The sequence below is a fragment of the Thunnus albacares genome, chromosome 13 (assembly GCF_914725855.1).
Source record: "Thunnus albacares chromosome 13, fThuAlb1.1, whole genome shotgun sequence".
Taxonomy (NCBI): domain Eukaryota; kingdom Metazoa; phylum Chordata; class Actinopteri; order Scombriformes; family Scombridae; genus Thunnus; species Thunnus albacares.
Window position 1 is genome coordinate 22843990 of NC_058118.1, and position 24924 is coordinate 22868913.

Below are 24924 nucleotides of genomic sequence, written 5' to 3' on the forward strand. Positions count from 1 at the left end.
TGACAAACAACCGTCCTTTTTTACCCTACATGTTTGCTTGAAGCAAGAATGTTTATGAGGAACAAACTGACTATTTACTTAAACTCACCACAAAACCACTAAAAATGTCTTCTTAGTTTGTCTAGCTTCTATAAGGTCCAACATTGAGGCCAAACACTTTATGTACCACCAGGCGTGGAAGAGCTTTTCTTTGTGTGAACAAATCAAGAACGGCAAGCCACAATGCTGAAAAGGATTGACTACATATTTTTCCAATGATTTAATGCACAAATGAAAAACATCTCCTTCGAGCTGGAGTTGAACCAGCGACCTAAGGATGACCACCGTTTTCCACCTACAGTCCTCCGCTCTACCAACTGAGCTATTGAAGGAAGCGCATCCTGAACCATTGTTCAGGTTTTGCATGGGAGCAGAAAATTAATTTTGGGAAAACTTCACCATTATGAGTTGAACATGGAAAGCAATCACCTGTATTACATTAAATGTGTCTTTAAAACAACATTAATCACAAACTACTACTACACATGGTGAACACGAGCCCTCCGGGCTAGGTGATATCAATTTCGACATAGAGGCCGGCAAGGCACTGCGCCACCTGACGTGGAAGAGCTTTTTTCACTCCCAGAAGATGAAGCAATGAACCCCATATGCCTGAAAACCATTGCCTTGAGTATTCTTCCAACACCAATAATTTACAAATGAAAAACACCTCCTTCGAGCCGGAGTTGAACCAGCGACCTAAGGATAACTGCCATTATCAACCTACAGTCCTCCGCTCTACCAACTGAGCTATCGAAGGGAGGATCTCCTGTACCATCGTTCAGGTTTTTCATGGGAACAAAAACTGGTGTTTGACCAAATTCTGTTTGGCAAAACTTCACCATTATGAGTTGAACATGGAAAACAACCACATGTATTACATTCAATGTGTCATTAAAAGGACAGTATTCATCACAAACTTACTACTAATCTACTTAATGTAATTGAAGAACCACTACACATTGTGAACATGACCTCCCCTGGGCTAGGTGATATCAATTTCGACATTGAGGTTGACCAGGTGTTCACCATCTGACGTGGAAGGGCTTTTTTCAGTCCCAGAAGATGAAGCAATGAACCCCATATGCCTGAAAACCATTGCCTTGAGTATTCTTCCAACACTAATAATTTACAAATGAAAAACACCTCCTTCGAGCCGGAGTTGAACCAGCGACCTAAGGATAACTGCTATTATCAACCTACAGTCCTCCGCTCTACCAACTGAGCTATCGAAGGGAGGATCTCCTGTACCATTGTTCAGGTTTTTCATGGGAACACAAACTGGTGTTTGACCAAATTTTGTTTGGCAAAACTTCGCCATTATGTGTTGAACATGGAAAACAGACAACTGTCTTACCCTATATGTTTGTTTAAATGAACAACATTCATGACAAATGTACCACCAATCTATTTAAAGTCCTTGAAGAACCACTACATATGGTCAGCATGAGCTCTCCTCAGCTAGGTGCTATAACATACTGCATGTACTGCACCACCATGTGAAAGGGCTTATTTTAGTTCAAACAGATGAAGTAATGAACCCCACGTGCCAGAAAACACTTGCTTTGATATTCTTCCATTGTTAAGGAACAAACACCTCCTTCAGGTGGAGTTGAACCAGCAACCTAAGGATTACTGCAACCTTACTCAACCTACAGTCCTCCGCTCTCCAAACAGAGCTATCGAGTATATCTTGTACCATTCTTCAGGTTTTGCATGGGTGCAGACTTTGATGTCTAAAACTTTACTTACTTTACTTAAACTCACCACAAAACCACTACAAATGTCATCTTAGTTTGTCTAGGTTCTATAAGGTCCAACGTTGAGGCCAACCACTTTATCAACTTTACCATCAAGTATGGAAGAGTTTTTCTGTCAGCCACAATGCTGAAAAGGATTAAATACACATTTTTCCAGTGATTTAATGCACAGATGAAAAATATCTCCTTCGAGCCGGAGTTGAACCAGCGACCTAAGGATGACTACCGTTTTCCACCTACAGTCCTCCGCTCTACCAACTGAGCTATCGAAGGGAGCACATTCTGACCCATTGCTCAAGTTTTGCATGGGAACAGAAACTGATGTGTGACCTAATTCATTTTGGGAAAACTTCACCATTATGAGTTGAACATGGAAAACAACCACCTGTATTACATTAAATGTGTCTTTAAAATGACAACAAAGATCACAAACTTACTACTAATCTAGTGAAAGTCATCGAAGAACCACTACGCATGGTCAACATTAGCTCTCCTCCGCTAGGTGCTATAATATACTGCTATGTAGTGCACCACCTGACATGGAAGGGCTTATTTTAGTCGGAACAGATGAAGCAATGAACCCCACATGCCTGAAAACGCGTGCCTTGATATTCTTCCATTATTATGGCACAATTGAGAAACTCCTAGCTGCCTGTAGCAGCATTATGGCTAACTGCAATGGGAAATATATCTGGGGCAGCTTGTTGGCTCAACTAACTGCCCTGTGCATATTCATCTGCGCACGCCAGTTTGTTTACATGTACTGAGGCTGAATTTCACTGTGGTTTGAGTGTAAATAAACTAAAAAAATCTATGTGCAATGGCAGATTATCCCATAGACTAGCTGCCTATAGCAGGATTACAGCTAACTGCAGATGGATCTAGAACCGGGGTAGCCTGTTCATCTGTGATTAGTATATGTCTGATGCTGTGGATAGCTCAACATCCGTTGGACCAGCAATCTAAGGATAAATTTCCATTTCCAACCTACAGTCCTCTGCTGTACCAACTGAGCTATTGAAGGGAGTATGTCCTGCACCATCGTTCAGGTTTTGCATGGGTACAGACGTTGATGTCTCACAGACATTGGTTTAGCAAGACCTCAACACTAAATTGCGTTAAACATCTCAACCAGCCACCTGTCTCACCCTATGTTCTAGCTGAACATAATTATATCCATGAAAGTACTAAATCCAACTTAAATCCACTGCAGATCATTATACACGGTTGCTCAGTTTATTTAGGTTCAATAAGGTCTAATGTTGAGGTCAAAAATAAAAAATGCAATATACTTTGACAGAAAATACAAACTCTACCTTACCATTCACTGTAGAATCAGGATCAAACAGGTTAAGGATTCATTTGATTGAAAAGTTAGAAAGTGACAGTTTATTGGATGGTTGGTTGCTAGGGGTGGGGGAGTTCAAGATAGTTCTCCCTCATTGCAGTTTAGCTACTGAGTTACAAGGCTGGAAGACCACAATGTCTTTGGGTAAAAAAGATGGATTGGGGGAAAGATGCAAAGATAGATGTTTGGTTGCGCTGGTACATTTTTAACAAAATTTTGTAATGCTGTGCATATTGCACCATTTACGATTTTAATTGGTTTTCATATTTTGGGTTTTTTTTGTGCAAAATCACTTCAGTGAATGTATGACTGTGCTACAAAGGCATTAGGCGCACTTCAGATGCCTTGGTGGCTGCCACACACACACACCATTCTCCAGTCACTTCATTGGACATCTGACCACCTGCACTGATGTTGACTGTGTAACTTAGTGTAATGCAGTAAACTGGAGGGATTTTGGCGTTAAATACAGTGTATTCCGTTTTTAAAATATTTAGTGTGTGATCTCATCAGTCATGTACGTGTTCCTGTGCCTAAACCAGTCCATACCAGTTGACTCTAGTAAAGTGGAAGTGTACCAAAGCACTTCTTGGCATCCACCTCCATGTCCAGTCACTTGAGAGCTTTTTTTCTTTTTTTGCACTGACTGCATTAACAGCTGTTGCAGCTGACAACCTCACAGACTTTCTTCTGATGTTAATACTGCTGTCATTCTCCACAGGAACAATATAAACATCAACATTCATGAGTGGTTTTACCATGGACTGTAAAAAATATGTCACCGTCATTTTGAAGCCTCGAGTTTAGCGATTTGACTGTTGCCATGTTTGATTTTTGGAGCCAGAAGTGACCATTGTATTGGACGAGATGGTGGAACTGACTATAGTGCTAGCTGCTAGCTCGGTTAGCACGGTGAATTTACAATCTATGGTTAACAGTGATAATGCTAATTTCCACTTGCGAAAAACAGGGCTAAGACTGTTAAAACAAAATGCACTCACCGGAAAAACTGAACAGCTGACTCCGTAGAGGTCCTTTTATCCAAACCAAACGCTTAGCAAGACTTTTTAAGGTGATTAAATGTTACAATTAACTGTCGTGAACTGAAAACACCCTGGGTACATCCCAAGTCTCTTATTTGATCTTTCCTCGCTCCTCGCTGAACCGGAAGTTGTTCAGGTCTGCCATTTTGACGGGCGTCCCGGTCCCAAGTCTCCTATTTCTTATTTCGAGTATCAAGGAGCGAGTAAACAGAAAGCAGCCTTCACACCGGCCGACACAACCACTTATTGGATATCAGTTATTGACTGGACGCTGCAGCTGATCGGACTGATCTGATACATCACAACATCACTGCAGTTTCATACCAGTGTGATCGAGACAGATAACATTAAATTTAAGTGTACCACTCCCAACTTTTATATTTTTTTTGGTTTTCTGATTCATCATCAAGTTAAAAAATATGTGTTAACTGTCCGTCTGATCAACAAAAGAACCATAAACAACTTTCTTCATTTAAGATTTGTCTTTTTCATGATCTTGCTGTTTCCCCCATGAACTGTTATTATGGATAAAGTTGAAGTCAGGGAGAGTCTATCTGCCAGCAAGAATCACAGTTTAAACACATTTATATTTTACATAATTTGTCAATTCAGTCACATGTGAGGCTGAAAATTCCTGAGCGTCAGGTTTGATATAAGTTACATAATTTCAATTTTCCCTGAACCATTTAGCCTAAGAAATAATTTCCAGTGTTCAAAATACTCTCTTATCATATTCTGGGTTATTAAATAATGAATTCACAATCAGAATATCAATAAATACAGACGCAAATAATAAACAGATAATATAAAGCATTCTGCCAGTTTCACATGCAATGGTTCATGTGCTCTAAACAGGACACAGTACACAGTATACATACAGAATGCGGGTTTTTATTTATGTGCAGGTGTTTATTGAACAGGTAACAGGCTACAAAGAGAACTGATAACGAGTATTGGTATTATCACAGTGCACATGTGTGAAGACACGAGCTCATCATCAAAAGTCCCTACAGCTGTTAAAGCCGACTGACAGTCTGTCAGTTTATTAAATATTCAAAGACGTGCATTAAACAACGTGTGAACTGACATTTGTGAGGGAACATTTACTCAACAAATGAAAATATTTCGGCCTGTAAATCAAATTATTGAGGCAGAAATTAAACTCACGGTCACTTATTCTCCGTTTATTTGTTGTATATTCATTGCGCTGCGAAAATCAACGTGGATTATTTTGATTATTTGTCGGGTGACCTCTGAAGTATTGCATGCAAACTTTATAGTATAACAGCAGCGACACCCTGTGGTTTAAATATTTAGTTCATTCGTATCAAGGTCAATGGACTCATGTGAGTCTTTTCACCATACTGTATATGAAGATATTATTGCTGATTTATTGCCCACATTGACACACGCAAAAGTGTACAAATATATCCAAAAATATGCCCCAGATTAATTTTGCAGAGCATTTAAATACAGTAACAAAACTGGTGTAACCATTACAATAAAACCATATACAGTAGATGAAGTATACAAATACATGAACATGACATGTTAAGATTTGTTTTATTGAGCTCCACATGGCTGCGTCAGAACATTCATCTCCATCATTAAAATGTGACATAACACAATGAAAAAAAAAAAAAAAGATAATTCTGAGTCAATATTTCGTGTAATATTTGTTTTTCCTCTCAATCTTTATAGCAGCTAATACCTCATTGATAAGTTATCATACCAAGTGTGGAGTAGAGACTAAAAACCTTTGGTCCAATTATTTGTATAGTTTGGTCAAACATTAAGCAACACGCTGATGTCTTAAAACACAACAATACTTATCAGTGGAGAGAACTACACACATTTAAAAAGGAGTAAGGCTCTCAGTTGAAGTTGTGGGTGGTCCTGAAAAGGACCTTTGTGTTGTTGGTACAGACAGCGGATTTACTTGGAGCTGGTGTACTTGGTGACGGCCTTGGTGCCCTCAGACACGGCGTGTTTGGCCAGCTCACCGGGCAGTAGCAGACGGACGGCGGTCTGGATCTCCCTGGAGGTGATGGTGGAGCGCTTGTTGTAGTGAGCAAGGCGGGAAGCCTCACCGGCGATGCGCTCAAAGATGTCCCCCACGAAGGAGTTCATGATGCCCATGGCCTTGGAAGAGATGCCGGTGTCGGGGTGGACCTGCTTCAGCACCTTGTACACGTAGATGGCATAGCTCTCCTTGCGGGTCTTTCTCTTCTTCTTGCCGGTCTTGGTGGCTTTAGACACGGCCTTCTTGGAGCCTTTCTTCGGGGCTTTGACTGGATCAGGCATGGTTGGTCGTTGAATTTCCTCTAACGAATAACTACTTCATTTCCAAACGGCCTCTATATATCCATCTGATGCAAATTTGACTGCGCCGTTGCTCGAATATGATTGGTTGACTTCTTGTTAGCTAGACTGAGCATGCGCAACACAAGATACCGTCCCAACCTCTGAAGAATGATTTGACCGCCTTTTTACTTATAAACCCACCTCATCTGAAGAGTGTCCACTGTTTATCATATAATATGCTGTAAAAAAAAAAAAAAACATAACTATAGAGAAATAAACACATATTTAGATTTAGTATCCTCTAAGATGATGTTTTATTGATCTATGATAAAAAATAATAATAAAACCTATGGATAGATTTTATTTCATCAAGTTTTTGGTGCTGTTCTCTGTGGAATAACAGTACTTTCCAAAAATGATGTTAATATGAATTCTATTGACTCTCCTGTGCTGAACCCAGCTGACACATGAAGATCATGTAACCCCATTTATCATCTCAAAACACCTCAGATTTGTTTTGAGAAGTTTTCACAACCTAGTCACCTGGAAATAAAGCTTATTAATAACTTTTAGTTATGTTCAAAGCACCAGTAAATGATTTGTCATTAATTAAGCCCTTAATTTCTTCATCTTTATGGTGAGTTGGAGCATGAGCACAAGTAGAAAGAAACACTGAAATTATATACAAAAGCTACATATATGTAATGACTAATTTCTTTTGTAACCCCATAAATCTCAGATTTATTCTGAAAGAAAGGAGGGTGTTTTCACAACCTAGTCACCTAAAAACTAAGCCTATTAATAGTTTGTAGTTATATACAGAAAGTGCCTAATGATTTTGGCCCTTAATTGCTTATGTACTGAGTTAGAGCATGAACATAAATTGCAGGAATAATTGTTATATACAAAGGCTTCAATTGTTAATAAATTGTAACAGGACATCTCTTAAGAGGAGGTGGGCGGCTCTTAAAAGAGCCTTTGTGTTTCGGTATCAGCGGGTCAGGGTCTGGTTTAACCTCCGAAGCCGTACAGGGTGCGGCCCTGCCTCTTCAGTGCGTACACCACGTCCATGGCGGTCACGGTCTTTCTCTTGGCGTGCTCGGTGTAGGTGACGGCATCACGGATCACGTTCTCCAGGAACACCTTCAGCACACCGCGAGTCTCCTCGTAGATCAGACCGGAGATACGCTTGACTCCACCGCGGCGAGCCAGACGGCGGATGGCGGGTTTGGTGATTCCCTGGATGTTATCACGGAGAACTTTACGGTGACGCTTGGCGCCTCCTTTACCGAGTCCTTTGCCTCCCTTGCCTCTTCCGCTCATTTTTACTGATCTTGTCTCTGACGAGTTAAGAGTCGAGTATGAAACATTTTAGCTGAGCTTCGCTACTTAAAGCGTGTCTGCGGACGTAAGAGAAGACAGGTGGCGGCAACTTTGCTGGGCGACGCCGAACTCAGCAGCTCCGCCTACGTAGTGTTTAAAACTGCATTACAAAACGTTGAGCCTTAATATTGTTGTCCTTTTATGAAAGCGGATTACTCACATAAAACATGATAAAACCTGACAATCTGACTGACAGACTGACTCTTCATATCGGTCTGAATGTGATAGTTTAACAACCGATGCAGCGTTTATGAAGTTTTTATGAACTGTTGAGTGTTGAATGGATTGGACTAGCTGACGTTAGCAGCTTTATTTCAGCTTTATTTCCAGATGATGCACCAGCTGATTTAAAATAGACATAATCTGAATAAAGCCGCCAGGAAACTCTATGCCTTCATCACAGCCCAGATCAAGGCCAATAATATAAATATATATATTTATATTTATTAATATATTTTTGTGTCTTCAGGTTTGTGTAAGATTTCTGGTAAAATACAGAGACTGTCCCACATTACTTGCCCTTTAATTGCACATGTTTGTTCTTTATAATTTCATCTAATATCTCGCGATGTGAGGAAGGAGGAATTTAATTCACCAAACGAGACGTCCTCGATTACTCCAGCGTCATCTTGCGGAGACAACTACTCATGACGCACATCACCTCAACTGTCAAATATGTAGAAGTCAGCTCTCAATATGTAGAACTTATTAAGTTCATAAACAGTTTAAACTCTAAAGTTTAAACTCAAAATTCATTCATACAATCAATTAATACTTTACACTGTTATTTAATAATTTCTACATAGTGATAGCTGGAAGGAAAACACCTGATAACTGCTCCAATTTTATCATTTGATTATAGATCTATAGCAGCGTCTGTCTGTCACAGAATAAAACACAAATAGACAGTTGAAATCCGTTAATTACTGAAAGAACAGAACTGACATAAGGGAGCAATAAAAACAGCTGTAGCCTGCAGAATATGAATATAAATAAAGAAAATATTGGTTATTTAGTTTGTGAAAGTCTGACGTGCTTTTCAGGCTCAGGGTGATTTTATAGGAGACATGCAGCTGTGCAGCGTCACATTTTTCTGAAGGAGCTGACACAGACTTAAACGGAGAAGAAGAAAGGAGAAGCCTTTTGGCTTATGAAGAAAAAGAAAGTTACAACAGTGTTTTTTGTGATTGATTCATGATTGAGGTAAGTTTTAATTTTATGAACAAATATGACTGACTGCTGTTTTGCTTTCATTCCTTCTCCACAGGTAGTTTTGCTGATCTGCTTTATTACAACAACAGCCCGCCTGTTTACTGTCCTGTCAGATCAGCTGACCAATCAATAAACACATCGAATCAAAAGGGTGTTGCCGTCTGGTAAAAAAACTTCAGCGTTAGATACACCTGTGGTTCCTTGCTCCAAGCTCCTCCAGGAGCCTCCTCGCTCCTCACTCCTAGTCTCCTCCAGGTGCATTTAAAGGATTGGAAGATCCTCCATGATGGCGGAGTGAGATCGGTTTCCGGGTCATGGAGGAAAGAGGACACAAGGAAACACAGAATTAGCGTAATGAAAGGTCAAATGTTGAGGCCAACCACTTTATGTACCAGCAGGCATGAAAGAGCTTTTCTTTGTTTGAACAAATCAAGAATGGCAAGCCAAAATGCTGAAAAGGATCGACATTTTTCCAATGATTTACCGCACATATGTCTGTTTAAATGAACAACATTCATGACAAATGTACTACCGATCTACTTAAAGCCCTAGAACAACCACTACACAACATGAGCTCTCCTTGGCTGGGTGCTACAACATAGCGCATCACCCGACGTTGAAGGGCTTATTTTAGTCAGAACAGATGAAGCAATGAACCCCACGTGCTGGAAACGCTTGCCTGGATATTCTTCCGATGTTAACAAGGAACAAACACTGTGGTGTATTTTCATTGAGAGTCGTGGTGTGCTAACAGACAATATTAAGCTATGCAGGGTGATTTTATAAACATTATAAGAAATAAGTGATAGTGTGTTGAATTCTTATTGATGATGTATATGTACTCTCACAAATAACAGAAGCAAGATATGGATACGGAAGTGTGGTAAAAGAATCATAAGTCAATCATAATTCATACACTGGATGAATTTGAGTGTGTTTGTATTACATGTCACTTTGCTTGGGTTTGCATTAAAGTATTCACCTTTTAAAGATACACTCTAGAGGAGATCAAGAAATAAGGGTGCAAAATGGAAAGAATAACATATAAAAAAAAATAAGGTAAGGAGACACGTTAGCAATACTGGTGTAAAATGATCCCCAACAGTTAAATAAAAAAAGGGACATAACTAGAGAGAACTGAATATGCATATCCAGTTCAGCCCAAAACCTATCTTGAAGAGTTTTGACCAACAACGAGTGACTAAGATAAATTACAATGGTGAAATTGGCTAAAGATAAAGAGGATGGACAATAAGTGTGACCTATGCAGACCCAAGGGTATAAAAACCTACGCCCCGAGGCCAGAACCCTCAGAGCGACCTGGTTCATCTTGTATGCACTGTTTGCTCTCCTTTTTTGCTGGCATTAAAGAACACTGTGCGGCTTGGACCCCTGACTACTGATTTTTGAAGAGTAGTTTTTTGACCTTGTGTTTTTCCAACTGCAATCCATCAATTTGACACGATAACACCTCCTTCCAGCCGGAGTTGAACCAGCGACTTAAGGATTTCTGCCATTATCAACCTACAGTACGCTGCTCTCTGAACTGAGCTATCCAGTATATCATATACCTTTCTTCAGGTTTTGCATGGGTGCAGACATTGATGTCTAACCAAACTTTGTTAAGTAAGACCTCAACATTAGAATGCGTTAAACATGACAAACAGCCGTCCCTTTTTCACCCTACATGTTTGCTTGAAGCAAGAATGTTTATGAGGAACAAACTGACTATTTACTTAAACTCACCACAAAACCACTAAAAATGTCTTCTTAGTTTATCTAGCTTCTATAAGGTCCAACATTGAGGCCAACCACTTTATGTACCACCCGGCGTGGAAGAGCTTTTCTTTGTGTGAACAAATCAAGAATGGCAAGCCACAATGCTGAAAAGGATTGACTACACATTTTTCCAATGATTTAATGCACAAATGAAAAACATCTCCTTCGAGCCGGAGTTGAACCAGTGACCTAAGGATAACTAACTTTTTCCACCTACAGTCCTCCGCTCTACCAACTGAGCTATCGAAGGGAGCGCATCCTGAACCATTGTTCAGGTTTTGCATGGGAACAAAAACTGATGTTTGAATTCATTTTGGGAAAATTTCATCACTATGAGTTGAACATAGAAAATAACTACCACATTAAGTGTGTCTTTAAAACAACAACATTCATCACAAACCTACTACTAATCTAGTCAAAGTCACTGAAGAACCACTACACGTGGTGAACATTACCTCCCCTGAACTAGGTGATATCAATTTTGACATAGAAGTGGGTCAGGTGTTTACCACCTGACGTGGAAGGGCTTTTTTCAGTCCCAGAAGATGAACCATGTGCCTGAAAACCATTGCCTTGAATATTCTTCCAACACTAACAACGTACAAATGAAAAACAGCTCCTTCGAGCCGGAGTTGAACCAGCGACCTAAGGATAACTGCCTTTATCAAACTACAGTCCTCCGCTCTACCAACTGAGCTATCGAAGGTTGGGCATTCCATAACATCGTTCAAGTTTTGCATCGGAACACAAAATGGTGTTTGACCAAATTTTGTTAGGCAAAACTTCACCATTATGAGCTGAACATGGAAAACAGACAACTGTCTTAGCCTATATGAACAAATTTCATGACAAACGTACTACCGATCTACTTAAATCCCTAGAACAACCACTACACACGGTCAACATGAGCTCTCCTCGGCTAGGTGCTACAACATAGTGCACCACCTGACGTTGAAGGGCTTATTTTAGTCAGAACAGATGAGGCAATGAACCCCACATGCTGGAAACACTTGCCTTGATACTCTTCCGCTGTTAACAAGGAACAAACACCTCCTTTGAGCCAGAGTTGAACCAACGACCTAAGGATTTCTGCCATTATCAACCTACAGCCCGCCGCTCTCTGAACTGAGCTATCCAGTATATTGTGTACCTTTCTTCAGGTTTTGCATGGGTGCAAACATTGATGTCTAACCAAACTTTGTTTAGTAAGACCTCAACATTGGAATGCGTTAAACATGACAAACAGCTGCCCCTTTTTCACCCTACATGTTTGCTTGAAGCAAGAATGTTTATGAGGAACAAACTGACTATTTACTTAAACTCACCACAAAACCACTAAAAATGTCTTCTTAGTTTGTCTAGCTTCTATAAGGTCCAACATTGAGGCCAACCACTTTATGTACCACCCGGCGTGGAAGAGCTTTTCTTTGTGTGAACAAATCAAGAACGGCAAGCCACAATGCTGAAAAGGATTGACTACACATTTTTCCAATGATTTAATGCACAAATGAAAAACATCTCCTTCGAGCCGGAGTTGAACCAGCAACCTAAGGATGACTAACGTTTTCCACCTACAGTCCTCCGCTCTACCAACTGAGCTATCGAAGGGAGCACATCCTGAACTGTTGTTCAGGTTTTGCATAGGAACAAAAACTGATGTTTGATTGAATTCATTTTGGGAAAATTTCCTCACTATGAATTGAACATGGAAAACAACCACCTGTATTACATTCAATGTGTCTTTAAAAGGACAATACTCATCACAAACTTACTACTAATCTAGTTAAAGTCATTGAAGAACCACTACACATTTTGAACACAACCCCCCCGGGCTAGGTGATATCAATTTCGACATAGAGGTTGGCCAGGTGTTCATCACCTGACGTGGAAGGGCTTTTTTCAGTCCCAGAAGATGAACCCCATGTGCCTGAAAACCATTGCCTTGAATATTCCTCCAACATTAACACGGTACAAATGAAAAACAGCTCCTTCGAGCCGGAGTTGAACCAGCGACCTAAGGATAACTGCCTTTATCAACCTACAGTCCTCCGCTCTACCAACTGAGCTATCGAAGGTTGGGCATCCCATAACATCGTTCAGGTTTTGCTTCAGAACACAAAATGGTGTTTGACCAAATTTTGTTAGGCAAAACTTCACCATTATGAGCTGAACATGGAAACAGACAACTGTCTTACCCTATATGAGCAAATTTCATGACAAACATACTACCGATCTACTTAAATCCCTAGAACAACCACTACACACGGTCAACATGAGCTTTCCTCGGCTAGGTGCTACAACATAGTGCACCACCTGACGTTGAAGGGCTTATTTTAGTCAGAACAGATGAGGCAATGAACCCCACATGCTGGAAACACTTGCCTTGATACTCTTCCGCTGTTAACAAGGAACAAACACCTCCTTTGAGCCAGAGTTGAACCAACGACCTAAGGATTTCTGCCATTATCAACCTACAGCCCGCCGCTCTCTGAACTGAGCTATCCAGTATATTGTGTACCTTTCTTCAGGTTTTGCATGGGTGCAAACATTGATGTCTAACCAAACTTTGTTTAGTAAGACCTCAACATTGGAATGCGTTAAACATGACAAACAGCTGCCCCTTTTTCACCCTACATGTTTGCTTGAAGCAAGAATGTTTATGAGGAACAAACTGACTATTTACTTAAACTCACCACAAAACCACTAAAAATGTCTTCTTAGTTTGTCTAGCTTCTATAAGGTCCAACATTGAGGCCAACCACTTTATGTACCACCCGGCGTGGAAGAGCTTTTCTTTGTGTGAACAAATCAAGAACGGCAAGCCACAATGCTGAAAAGGATTGACTACACATTTTTCCAATGATTTAATGCACAAATGAAAAACATCTCCTTCGAGCCGGAGTTGAACCAGCGACCTAAGGATGACTAACGTTTTCCACCTACAGTCCTCCGCTCTACCAACTGAGCTATCGAAGGGAGCACATCCTGAACTGTTGTTCAGGTTTTGCATAGGAACAAAAACTGATGTTTGATTGAATTCATTTTGGGAAAATTTCCTCACTATGAATTGAACATGGAAAACAACTACCACATTAAATGTGTCTTTAAAACAACAACATTCATCACAAACCTATTACTAATCTAGTTAAAGTCACTGAAGAACCACTACACATGGTGAACATGACCTCCCCTGGACTAGGTGATATCAATTTCGACATAGAAGTGGGTCAGGTGCTGCATCACCTGACGTGGAAGGGCTTTTTTCAGTCCCAGAAGATGAAGCAATGAACGCCACGTGCCTGAAAACCATTGCCTTGAATATTCTTCCAACATTAACACGGTACAAATGAAAAACACCTCCTTCGAGCCGGAGTTGAACCAGCGACCTAAGGATAACTGCCTTTATCAATCTACAGTCCTCCACTCTACCAACTAAGCTATCGAAGGGAGGACTTCTGACACTATCGTTCAGGTTTTGCATCGGAACACAGACTGGTGTTTGACCAAATTTTGTTCAGCAAAACTTCACCATTATGAGCTGAACATGGAAAACAGACAACTGTCACTAGGTGGTATAACATACTGCACCACCTGACATGGAAGGGCTTATTTTAGTCCAAACAGATGAAGCGATGAACCCCACATGCCTGTAAACGTTTGCCTTGATATTCTTCCATTATTAACATGGCACAATTGAAAAACTCCTAGCCGCCTGTAGCAGCATTATGGCTGCAAAAGGATATAGATCCGGGGTAGCAGGGTAAAATACAAACTCTACAGATAGATACAAACTCTAGATAGAAAAGTTAGATAGTGACAATTGATTGGATGGTTGGTTGCTAGGGGTGCAGGAGTTTGAGATAGTTCTTCACTTCGGTATGAAACTGCAGTGGTGTATCAGATCAGTCAGATCAGGTGCAGCATCCAATCAATAACTGATATCCAATAAGGGGGCGTGTCGGCTGGTAAAAGACTTCCATGAAGGCTGCTCTCATGTTTCCTTGCTCCTCGCTCCTCAGAGATCCCTCCTCGCTCCTCGCTCCTCCGAGCAAAATAAGAGACTTGGGACGCTCCTTTTCAGCAGCCTTTTCACCACTCAGGGGTTTTTGTTTTTGAAAGCAAATTGTTTTATTGGCATATAAAATTGCCCCCCACCCCTCGGATTTCATCAGGTGGGACAATGATATAGTTTGATGTGGTCACCAGCCGCCACTGATATATATATACACACACACACATACATATATACTTTCCTACTATATAAAATAATCTTTTTTTTAAAAAATGCCCTCAGGTTGTTTTTATGAACTGTTCATATTAAACAAAAACTTAAACTCCCAAGAATGAATACATAATGATTATTTAAGTTATTTTTATGGTATATTTTTACAAACCATGCTGCAGGCAAACAGTAATTAAATTATTGTGTGACAAAATAATCTCAACTCAAGGTCCACTTACTAGCTTTTTCAGAGCTACATGATTGTCCTTAAGAATATTAAAAACGAGCAAATGTGCGTGAATATTTCTCCCTCAAACAATTTACAAAGACATAAGTAGTTCTGTTCTGACTGAAGTAACGCATTTAAAGGTATCCTTTGACGTTTCTGACCACTAGTAACGCTACGGAACAATGTTTTTATGAGTGGATCCCCACTTTATTTACCTTGTGCATGCATATAATGACACATATACAGGTGAGACATGACCAGGTTTATCCTCTGAGTTTAATTTTACATTTCAGTGTGCTAATATTATTTATGTTTATCTGCAGTCATTCAGCTGATGAATGTTGAATTAAATCTGATAGAGAGCTGTCTGACAAGAAGTTATTTCACCTAATTATTAAAACTTTTTCTTATTTATCACTTCTGGCTTGTCTTTTTGATAGTCCTGCAACAAGCAGAAAACAGTCTGACATCAAATTAACAGATGAATGAATGACTGAATGATATTTATTGTCATTATACTCAGGTACAATGAGATTTCACATGGCTTCTCCTGATGTAGTTACAGTAAATAAATAAAAGCAGTAAAGCAGCAGTATAAGTTGTTCATTTTCCTCTGTTCATTACACAAACTATTGCACAAACTGTCTGTTGGTCAGTTTGATAGTGTTAAGAAGAACTTATTTGCTATTTTATGCACTATTTCAATGTTATTTTTGTGTCAGATTAAATTACTATTAAGATAAATGTAAAATGTTATTGAAAATTAAAGGAAAAAATCCAGAAAATGTATATCACTCAAAAAGCAATAAGAAAGATTATGATGATTCTCTGTGGTCTAAACAAAAAAAAAAGACTCATTCATTTTCATTTTTTTAATGTTTATTTTTATGGACTTATTGTGGACATTATTATTGTTATTGTTGTTTTTATGATTACGTTTGTCATTATTATGACATAATGGCTCATTGGCTCCTAATTGCTCATCAGCAGCAGCTCCTGACCCAGCCCAAGCTCTCTAAGAAGACGAGGAAAAACTCCCCAAAATCCTGCGGCCAGAGGGAAAATGGGAAGAAACCTCGGGAAAGGCAATTCAAAGAGAGATCCCCTCTCCTCAGATGACTGGGGGTGCTACAGGAACTACAAGTGGGAAAAAAGTAAAAGTATTAATGTAAAATGTCCAAAATAACGAGCCGAATTAGATGATTCCAATTAAAAACGGTCCAGCCGCACTCGTCCACATCCGCCTTCCTGTCAAAGAGAAAACAGTGCTAGTGGTATTCATGTAATGAGCGGCCGTAAGTGAAAACAAATCTTGATTGATGATGACTGATGATTTTAAATGTTTGTAGGTCTGTGTGTAGTGTCAGTTTATCTGAGCCATGGGTGGTGCTGTAGTTGCTCAAGTGTGGGTCGCCGCTCGGGAACTTTGGTCAGACAATTCTGCAAGAAATCCTGGCATTCTGGAGAGAAAGAAGGAGAAGAAAGATGAAGGCAACAGCTTCAGCGATCCATCAAAATGTGAACTAAAATAAACAGAATTATGTCATGTTTGCCTATAAGCATGTTTTTCATACCATTGGACAGCTTGTTGCTGATTTTTAGCTTGTTGCCCAGGAACTCTCTGGTCTCAAATGATGATTTCCTGTGCAGAATTTCATACAGGACTACTCCCAGCTGCCAAACTGTTGTGGGGCCGGCACGGTAGACACAACAACTGTACCACTCCGGGGGGATGTGACATGAGGTACCTGAAATACACAGACATAATAAAGACTGTGAGGATGAGGAGGCGGAGAGGCTTTCTTTAAATGCAAAAGTCACCGATTGGTAAATTAGTGAAGAATGGGAGTGGTACCCAGACATCATACCGTAAAAGATGCGGTATGACGATCCTCTCTTAACGAAGCAGCTCAAGCCAAAGTCAATGAGACGGACACGTGGGACATCGGCGCCAGTCTCGATCAGGATGTTTTCCGTCTTGATGTCTCGGTGAAAGATGTTTTTATCCTGAAGTTCTACTGTAGCGTCCAGCAGCTGTTTCAATATGATCTGAGGAAGAGATAGAGAGAGAGATGAGGGGAGAGGGAGTGTTTGAAAAAACATCAGAGGATCTGCCAACATGGCCTGAACTTGCACACAAACACATATTCACCAGGATCCTCCAGTTACTTACCTTGGCCTCCTCCTCTTCCAGGCGTCCTCCGTTGATCTCATTGTATGTGAAGAGGTCTACAGAGGGGATTGGTCTCTCCAGGACCAATATGAGCTCCTCGTCCAGATCATACCAGTCCAGCAGGGACACAGCTGATTCAGTCATTCCGAGTTTTAACATCACGGCGACCTCCACAGAGAGCTGGTTCCCATTCTTATCCTGAAACATCAAAACAAATAGAAGGTTAAGGGAAAGAAGCTCCATAAATACTCATAAATAATCCATAATGCATTTAGTTCAGTCCAAGAAATGTTGGTGTTGCTCACTTACCACTTGTTTGCAGAACACTTTATCGTTTGGGACGTGTTTAATGGCTACCTACAAGACACAAACAGGTATTTGGTTAACACTTTCTGAACATACTGTGTTGGGCTGTGTTCAGACCAACATGAAATATTAGCCCTGTGTAAAAAAAAAATGCAGCAAAACAATGCACGTTAAACATGAGAATGTGTATGTAACACTTACTGGTAAATTATCTGCTTTGCGGTAGCCGGCAAACACAGATCCACAGCCTCCTTCACCGAGCTGGTTCCCCTGTTCATATTTGGCCTCAAATTTTGCTAAACAGTGACAGAGACATTTTGTTTTAGTTCAGTTGTTAGGAACATTAATTCATTTCATGTTACTTAAAGCCTTCAATAATCTATCGACCAACCTCTGCAGGCTTCTACTGAGGAAGTGAAGTCTTCCTTGATCTCTTCTTTGGTCTCTTTCAAGTCAACACTCCTAATCTTCTCCCTGGTTGGTCCTTCTCCATCAGCAGTGGCTCCCCTCTTAACGCCTCTTGGGGCCAGAGATGTACTGCACCCCTCTAATAGGCTGCTGCTGCTCTCTACAGATGAGAAACACCCAGAGTAATATTAGATTGTTGATGATGATAAAAAAAAGTACAGGGTTGGAGTTGAGATTTAGATATCCTCGCTTAGCATAAAGATTTGAGGCAGGGGGAACAGTTACCCTGGCTCTGTCCAAAGTGGAAAAAATATGCCTACCAGCACCTCTAAAATTGACGCATTTAAAAACACATTTCACAGTTTTATTTGTTCAAGTTTATATATACTATAGATTTTTGACTTAAAAACCAACAGTTTGTGTGTGTTTTGTGGATTATTCATTGCATTTAGGGTGCTGTTTTTGCAAAGAGATGTTGCTTTTTTTATTTTTAAATATAATTTGTTAATGCTGTGAGCACCAAAAATGGAATTTTATTTTTCACCTCCATTGTAGTGGGGTGAAGGGAAAAAATCTCAGAGACAGATATCTTAAAACCTTAACAAATAAAACCACAATATCTGCAATAATAGATACCACTAGATGAAAGTGGGATTTTTTTTCTTTGTAATCTGGGTTAACTGTTTAAGACTGAGCTGATCCTAATGCCCCAGTTGATGGACATGTCAGTGTTTTCTGTAATAATTAATCCTGATGATATACACTTCCATCTGTAATTTCACATGGTGAACCTACCTCTTCGAGTGTCCGTTGAGGAGGATGTGGACTTACCTCTTTTCACACCAACACCTTCTTCTGAGGTGTTACAAGGCTTGGCTTTAGAGACCCTTTTCCTCTTTTTGGGGGTCTCCTTGTCAGGACTGGCCTTTCCTTTCCTGGCCCTGGTCCTGCCATCCTTTGCAGCCTGTGGACTTTGTTGTGTCTGGCTGCTATTAATCTCTGCAAATGAGAAAACAGTGGAATATTAATTTGTTGTGAATTTTTGTCTCTAATTGTATAAAGTAATCTTTTTTTTTTTTAATTAAGACACAGTTCAGACTCAGATCCCAGATACCTTGTCAAGGTGAGAAAAAGGGCTCAGCAACAGGAATCTGAGAAATTAGTGCCAACTGATAAATGATGTAAATTAGTATAAATAAGTGATTGCCAGTTTTTCTCACTTACTTCTTCTCCTAACAGCTGGAGATTGACAAGGTTTTGCAGAGTCTTTGTTCATGACGGCGTTTAAACAAGTTTTTAACACGATAACGTTGATGCAACGAGCGAATGTCGATCCAACGATTCAGTATCTGACAGTTTGTCCCGTGTTCTGAGGGTTTGATGAACAGAACACGGAATGTTGTGTCATGTTCTGTTATGACTTCACGTCTGTGACATCACACAGAATGCGTTTGATCAAAATGGCTGCCGAATATTGAATAAGATAAACTGTGTATGTGAGGCATTTAATCAGGCATAATATTTATTTATATATAAGACTATAATGATGATTAACATTCTTTAAGTTTTAGTTAAAAATATTAAAAGTCAAAAACATTAGTATATACATATCATACACATATTACACATACACATAAATAAATAAATAAATTTTATATATATATATATATATATATAGAGAGAGAGAGAGAGAGAGAGAGAGGAGAAAGAGCAGTGTGTGAAGTGGTGGTGGTGGGGGGGGTGCAATTGGTGGAGGTGGAGTGGGGGACAGAGGAGGACAGGTGCCTGCTGTCCTCCGCAGGGCGGGATCTCTTCCATTGGACTCAATGTATTTCATTTTTTTTCATGCTAATCTGTGATTGGCCATGACACGTAAAATGACGCTCCAAGGGAGGCTGTCCTCCCTTACCAATCAACAACCAGAATGCAATATTGACATCGAGTTGGTCCAATGATAGGTTCCAGATTTCATCTTCAATTCTCTCCACTGTAAGGCAGAGTCGCAGCAGTAGATAGATCCTTGCGTTAGCCAACGCTACAGTTAGCTTGTTGTAGCAGCCTGAAGGCCTCTTTATAAATCCATGGAAGGACTGTTAAGGACTGTTGTTAAGCTAACGGGAGAAATTATCTGGTCTGTGCAGTGCAGCAGCAGCAGGACGCTGCCGTGGAGGCTGGAGAGAGAAGCAACCGCAGAAACAACCAGGAGAGTTAGCTTGTTTGTCATTGTTGCTAATGATATCAGACTGGTTAACCAGCAGCCACAAAGTTCTGTTAACCAACAAACAAGATGACCAACAGTCACAAATGGACGTTATGACATGAATACATCATCTCCATGAAAGAAAGAAGACGTCAGATAACGTGAGTCAGATACAGCTTCTCTCTCTCTCTGTCTCTTTGGTAGCTAATTTCATCTCTGATGGTTAAATTTCTCTGTGTGGCTTTTTTGTGTTTTTTAACTGATGTTAGCGGTGAATGTTTGTTATCATCGAGTTTTGATGATGGGACAGAGGCTGTTTCATTCACTGTTCAAAAGAGGAAGGTTTCATGCCTCATATTGCTATAACTGAGCATTGACTATTTTATATATTTTATTTTATTTTATTTAAACGTTGGACATCTTAAATGTTGTTTTCATTTAAGACCATGGGCAAAAGTTCCTTGCTGTCTCTGGCTGTAAGTGTGTCACAGAATAAATGGAAAACGAAGATTTATTTGTCTCCCCTCTTTTTTTTCTCTGATCCTAATAATGATCTGATCCGTGACTCAAATCCGCGATACGATCCGAACAATGAGTTTTGTGTTCATGTTAACACCCCTAGTGTTAACATATCAGCTTTGTAGACTATATTTTGTATATCGTACACATAAATAAGAGTGTGTAAGTCATGTATTTGATACATGCATTAATACTTTCTGATGTGAACCTACACTTTTAGATCTGTGAATGTTTTTTAGTGTTCAATCTTTCTAGTATTCAGCACTGATCTGAACCTGTATCACGTCATAAGCTTTGTGCTACTTTATATATTTCTGTATACTAAGAAAATACACAACATATCACATGTAAATCATGTGATATGTTTTCTGTTTTTGATGAGAACATAAATTTGTTGTCACAATAAAACAGTACTATAAATTTGAATTTCACTTTGTTGGTAAAATGACACATTTGAACCACTCCATGGCTAAAATGAGCACTTCTTTGTTTAGAGACATTGGGTGCATCCCAAGTCTCTTAAATTGCATCCACGTTTCCCTTGCGTCTTTTCCTTGCGTCTTAGTCCCTCCCACCGTGGATGCAAGGAGAGACGCAAGGAAACCAAGCGAGGAGAGAGGAAACGAGGAAATTTGTTTTAAGAGACACGAGACGTCCTCTCCTCTGAAGCGTCATGTGAAGCGACGTCCATTTCTGATGACGGCGACAGCTGATCACAGCTGGATTAGCTGTCAGTCGGCTTTAACAGCTGTAGAAACCATTTCTACTCGCAGAATGCGTTTATACTATTTATTGATCATTTCCATCTGTATTTTTTGATAACCCTGATAGTGAATTCATCATTCAATAATCCAGAACATGATCAGGGTGTCTTCTGAACACTGGAAAATATGTATTTCACTAAATGTTTCATGGAAATGATGTAACTCATATCAAACCCGACACTCAGGAGTTTTCAGCCTCACGTGACTGAATGGAAATGACGATAAATGATGTAAAATATAAATGTGTTTAACTGTTATTATGGATAAAGTTAAAGTCAGGAAGAGTCTGCCTGTCAGCAAGAAACAGTTTAATGGAGGAAATAACATCATGAAAAAAAATCTTTCTAATAAATGAAGAAAGTTGTTTATGGTTCTTTTGTTGATCAGACCGACAATTTACAGATTTTAATTATATGATGAATATATACATAAACATAAAACGTTGGAATGATACACTTAAATTTAATCTGTAATCTGTCTCCACTTCGATATGAAACTGCAGTGATGTATCAGATCAGTCAGATCAGGTGCAGCGTCCAATCAATAACTGATATCCAGTAAGGGGGCGTGTCGGCCGGTAAAAGACTTCCATGAAGGCTGCTCTCGTGTTTCCTCGCTCCTCGCCCCTCGGAGCAAAATAAGAGACTTGGGACGCTCGTCAAAATGGCACACCAGGAACAACTTCCGGTTCAGCGAAGAGCGAGGAAAACTCAAATGAGAGACTTGAGATACACCCAGAGTGTTTTCAGCTCATGGAAGTTGATTGTAACATTTTGTCGCCTTAAAAAGTCTTGTTCAACGTTTGGTTGTGATAAAAGAACCTATAAGGAGTGGGCTGTTCAGTTTCCCCGGTGAGTACATTTTGTTTTAATGGTTTTAGCTCTGTTTTTCGCAAGTGGAAATTAGCATTTGCATTATCACTGTTAACCATAGATTGTAAATGCACCGTGCTAACCGAGCTTGCAGCTAGCGCTATAGTCAGCTCCACCATCTCGTCCAATACGATGGTCACTTCTGGCTCCAAAAATCAAACATGGCGACGGTCAAATCGCTAAACTCGAGGCTTCAAAACATGTATGGGTAAAGAGACTTTTTTTCTCTTTATACACTACGGCAGTTCGCAAACTTTATGATGTTCATATTGTTCCTGTGGAGAATGACAGCAGTATTAACATCGGAAGAAAGTTTGCGAGGTTGTCAGCTGCAACAGCTGTTAATGCAGTCAGTGAAAAAAAAAGCCACCAAGGCATCTCCAGTGCACTCTATGCACCTAATAACTCTGTAGCACAGTCGTATGTTCACTGAAGTGATTTTGCACAGAAAAAAAAAAAACAATTAAAATCGTAAATGATGCAATATGCATAACATTACAAGATTTTGTTAAAAATGTACCAGTGCAACCAAACATCCATCTTTGCATCTCTCCTCCAATCCATCCTTTTTACCCCATGAAATTGAGGTCTTCACGCATTGTATCTCAGTAGCTAAACTGTGATAGGGGAGAACTATCTCAAACTCCTGCACCCCTAGCAACCAACCATCCAATCAATTGTCACTATCTAACTTTTCTATCTATGTAGAGTTTGTATTTTACCGTGCTACCCTGGATCTATATCCCTTTGCAGTCAGCCATAATGCTGCTACAGGCGGCTAGGAGTTTTTCAATTGTGCCATGTTAATAATGGAAGAATATTAAGGCAAGCATTGTCAGGCATGTGGGGTTCGTTGCGTCATCTGTTCGGACCAAATTAAGCCCTTCTACGTCAGGTGGTGCAGTATGTTAAAGCACCTAGTGTTGTTCATTTAAACAAACATATAGGGTAAGACAGTTGTCTGTTTTCCATGTTAAGCATATAATGGTGAAGTTTAGCTGAACAAAATTTGGTCAAAATTTGTGTTCTGATGCAAAACCTGAACGATGTTACAGGACGCCCAACCTTCGATAGCTCAGTTGGTAGAGCGGAGGACTGTAGGTTAATAAAGGCAGTTATCCTTAGGTCGCTGGTTCAACTCCGGCTCGAAGGAGATGTTTTTCATTTGTGCATTGTTAGTGTTGGAAGAATACTCAAGGCAATGGTTTTCAGGCACGTGGGGTTCATTGCCTCATCTTCTACGACTGAAAAAAGCCCTTCCACGTCAGGTGATGCAGCACCTGACCCACTTCTATGTCAAAATTGATATCACCTAGTTCAGGGGAGGTCATGTTCACCACGTGTAGTGGTTCTTCAGTGACTTTAACTAGATTAGTAGTAGGTTTGTGATGAATGTTGTTGTTTTAAAGACACATTTAATGTGGTAGTTATTTTCTATGTTCAATTCATAGTGATGAAATTTTCCCAAAATGAATTCAACCAAACCTCAGTTTTTCTTCCCATGCAAAACCTGAACAATGGTTCAGGATGCGCTCCCTTCGATAGCTCAGTTGGTAGAGCGGAGGACTGTAGGTGGAAAACGTTAGTCATCCTTAGGTCGCTGGTTCAACTCCGGCTCGAAGGAGATGTTTTTCATTTGTGCATTAAATCATTGGAAAAATGTGTGGTCAATCCTTTTCAGCATTGTGGCTTGCCATTCTTGATTTGTTCACACACAGAAAAGCTCTTCCACGCCTGGTGGTACATAAAGTGGTTGGCCTCAATGTTGGACCTTATAGAAGTTAGACAAACTAAGAGGACATTTTTAGTGGTTTGGTGGTGAGTTTAAGTAAACAGTTTGTTCTTCATAAACGTTCTTGCTTCAAGCAAACATGTAGGGTGAAAAAGGGACGGCTGTTTGTCATGTTTAACGCATTCAAATGTTGAGGTCTTACTAAACAAAGTTTGGTTAGCCATCAATGTCTGCACCCATGCAAAACCTGAAGAAAGGTAGGCTACATGCTATACTGGATAGCTCAGTTCAGAGAGCAGAGGACTGTAGGTTGATAATGGCAGTAATCCTTAGGTTGCTAATTCAACTCCGGCTGGAAGGAGGTGTTTGTTCCTTGTTAACATCAGAAGAAAATCAAGGCAAGCGTTTCCAGCACGTGGAGTTCATTGCTTCATCTGTTCGGACTAAAATAAACCCTTCAACGTCGGGTGGTGCACTATGTTGTTGCACCTAGTCGAGGAGAGCTCATGTTGACCGTGTGTAGTGGTTGGTCAGGGGCTTTAGGTAGATTGGTAGTACGTTTGTCATGAATGTTGCTCATTTAATCAAACATATAGGCTAAGACAGTTGTCTGTTTTCCATGTTCAGCTCA

At 40.0% G+C, this 24924-nt stretch overlaps 3 protein-coding genes and 9 non-coding genes across 13 annotated transcripts; 2 read left to right on the plus strand and 10 right to left on the minus strand.

Moving 5' to 3' along the window:
- Positions 1-710: 710 nt before the first annotated feature.
- On the minus strand, positions 711-799 carry trnay-gua. The gene is given in 2 exon segments: positions 711-746; positions 763-799. It is a non-coding gene; the product is annotated as a tRNA-Tyr (tRNA).
- A 387-nt stretch (positions 800-1186) lies between these two features.
- Positions 1187-1275, minus strand: trnay-gua. The gene is given in 2 exon segments: positions 1187-1222; positions 1239-1275. It is a non-coding gene; the product is annotated as a tRNA-Tyr (tRNA).
- A 708-nt stretch (positions 1276-1983) lies between these two features.
- Positions 1984-2072, minus strand: trnay-gua. Its single transcript is given in 2 exon segments — positions 1984-2019; positions 2036-2072. It is a non-coding gene; the product is annotated as a tRNA-Tyr (tRNA).
- Positions 2073-5916: 3844 nt separating this feature from the next.
- Positions 5917-6509, minus strand: LOC122994890 (histone H2B 3-like). Its single transcript, XM_044369656.1, has one exon. It carries the CDS (start codon positions 6492-6494, stop codon positions 6126-6128), a length of 369 nt encoding a protein of 122 aa, XP_044225591.1. The 5' UTR covers positions 6495-6509; the 3' UTR covers positions 5917-6125.
- A 943-nt stretch (positions 6510-7452) lies between these two features.
- LOC122994893 (histone H4) lies at positions 7453-7865 on the minus strand. Its single transcript, XM_044369659.1, has one exon. The coding sequence runs from the start codon at positions 7815-7817 to the stop codon at positions 7506-7508; it is 312 nt and encodes a 103-aa protein (XP_044225594.1). The 5' UTR covers positions 7818-7865; the 3' UTR covers positions 7453-7505.
- Positions 7866-11485: 3620 nt separating this feature from the next.
- trnay-gua lies at positions 11486-11574 on the minus strand. The gene is given in 2 exon segments: positions 11486-11521; positions 11538-11574. It is a non-coding gene; the product is annotated as a tRNA-Tyr (tRNA).
- An 813-nt stretch (positions 11575-12387) lies between these two features.
- On the minus strand, positions 12388-12476 carry trnay-gua. Its single transcript is given in 2 exon segments — positions 12388-12423; positions 12440-12476. It is a non-coding gene; the product is annotated as a tRNA-Tyr (tRNA).
- A 378-nt stretch (positions 12477-12854) lies between these two features.
- trnay-gua lies at positions 12855-12943 on the minus strand. The gene is given in 2 exon segments: positions 12855-12890; positions 12907-12943. It is a non-coding gene; the product is annotated as a tRNA-Tyr (tRNA).
- Positions 12944-13755: 812 nt separating this feature from the next.
- trnay-gua lies at positions 13756-13844 on the minus strand. The gene is given in 2 exon segments: positions 13756-13791; positions 13808-13844. It is a non-coding gene; the product is annotated as a tRNA-Tyr (tRNA).
- A 2418-nt stretch (positions 13845-16262) lies between these two features.
- Positions 16263-19709, minus strand: LOC122994878 (serine/threonine-protein kinase pim-1-like). 2 transcript variants are annotated; one of them, XM_044369644.1, is made up of 9 exons: positions 19431-19709; positions 19038-19205; positions 18190-18366; positions 18000-18094; positions 17802-17849; positions 17493-17690; positions 17188-17368; positions 16894-17067; positions 16263-16779 (listed from the first exon to the last, which is right to left on the minus strand). In XM_044369644.1, the coding sequence occupies exons 1-9, from the start codon at positions 19480-19482 to the stop codon at positions 16688-16690; spliced, it is 1185 nt and encodes a 394-aa protein (XP_044225579.1). In that variant the 5' UTR covers positions 19483-19709; the 3' UTR covers positions 16263-16687. The 2 variants fall into 2 exon arrangements, with proteins under 2 accessions (XP_044225579.1, XP_044225578.1); XM_044369643.1 differs by having other exon boundaries at positions 19002-19205; positions 19431-19707.
- A 3916-nt stretch (positions 19710-23625) lies between these two features.
- Positions 23626-23714, plus strand: trnay-gua. Its single transcript is given in 2 exon segments — positions 23626-23662; positions 23679-23714. It is a non-coding gene; the product is annotated as a tRNA-Tyr (tRNA).
- Positions 23715-24096: 382 nt separating this feature from the next.
- On the plus strand, positions 24097-24185 carry trnay-gua. Its single transcript is given in 2 exon segments — positions 24097-24133; positions 24150-24185. It is a non-coding gene; the product is annotated as a tRNA-Tyr (tRNA).
- Positions 24186-24924: the final 739 nt, after the last annotated feature.

Coding starts and splice junctions, on each gene's coding strand:
- LOC122994893 (XM_044369659.1), bottom strand. CDS start 7,817: ATGAGCGGAAGAGGCAAGGGAGGCAAAGGACTCGGTAAAGGAGGCGCC.
- LOC122994878 (XM_044369643.1), bottom strand. CDS start 19,482: ATGAACAAAGACTCTGCAAAACCTTGTCAATCTCCAGCTGTTAGGAGA. Junction 19,206..19,430: donor TCCAGCTGTTAGGAGAAGAA/GTAAGTGAGAAA, acceptor TCTCATTTGCAG/AGATTAATAGCAGCCAGACA. Junction 17,691..17,801: donor AAGTGTTCTGCAAACAAGTG/GTAAGTGAGCAA, acceptor TTGATGTTTCAG/GATAAGAATGGGAACCAGCT.
- LOC122994890 (XM_044369656.1), bottom strand. CDS start 6,494: ATGCCTGATCCAGTCAAAGCCCCGAAGAAAGGCTCCAAGAAGGCCGTG.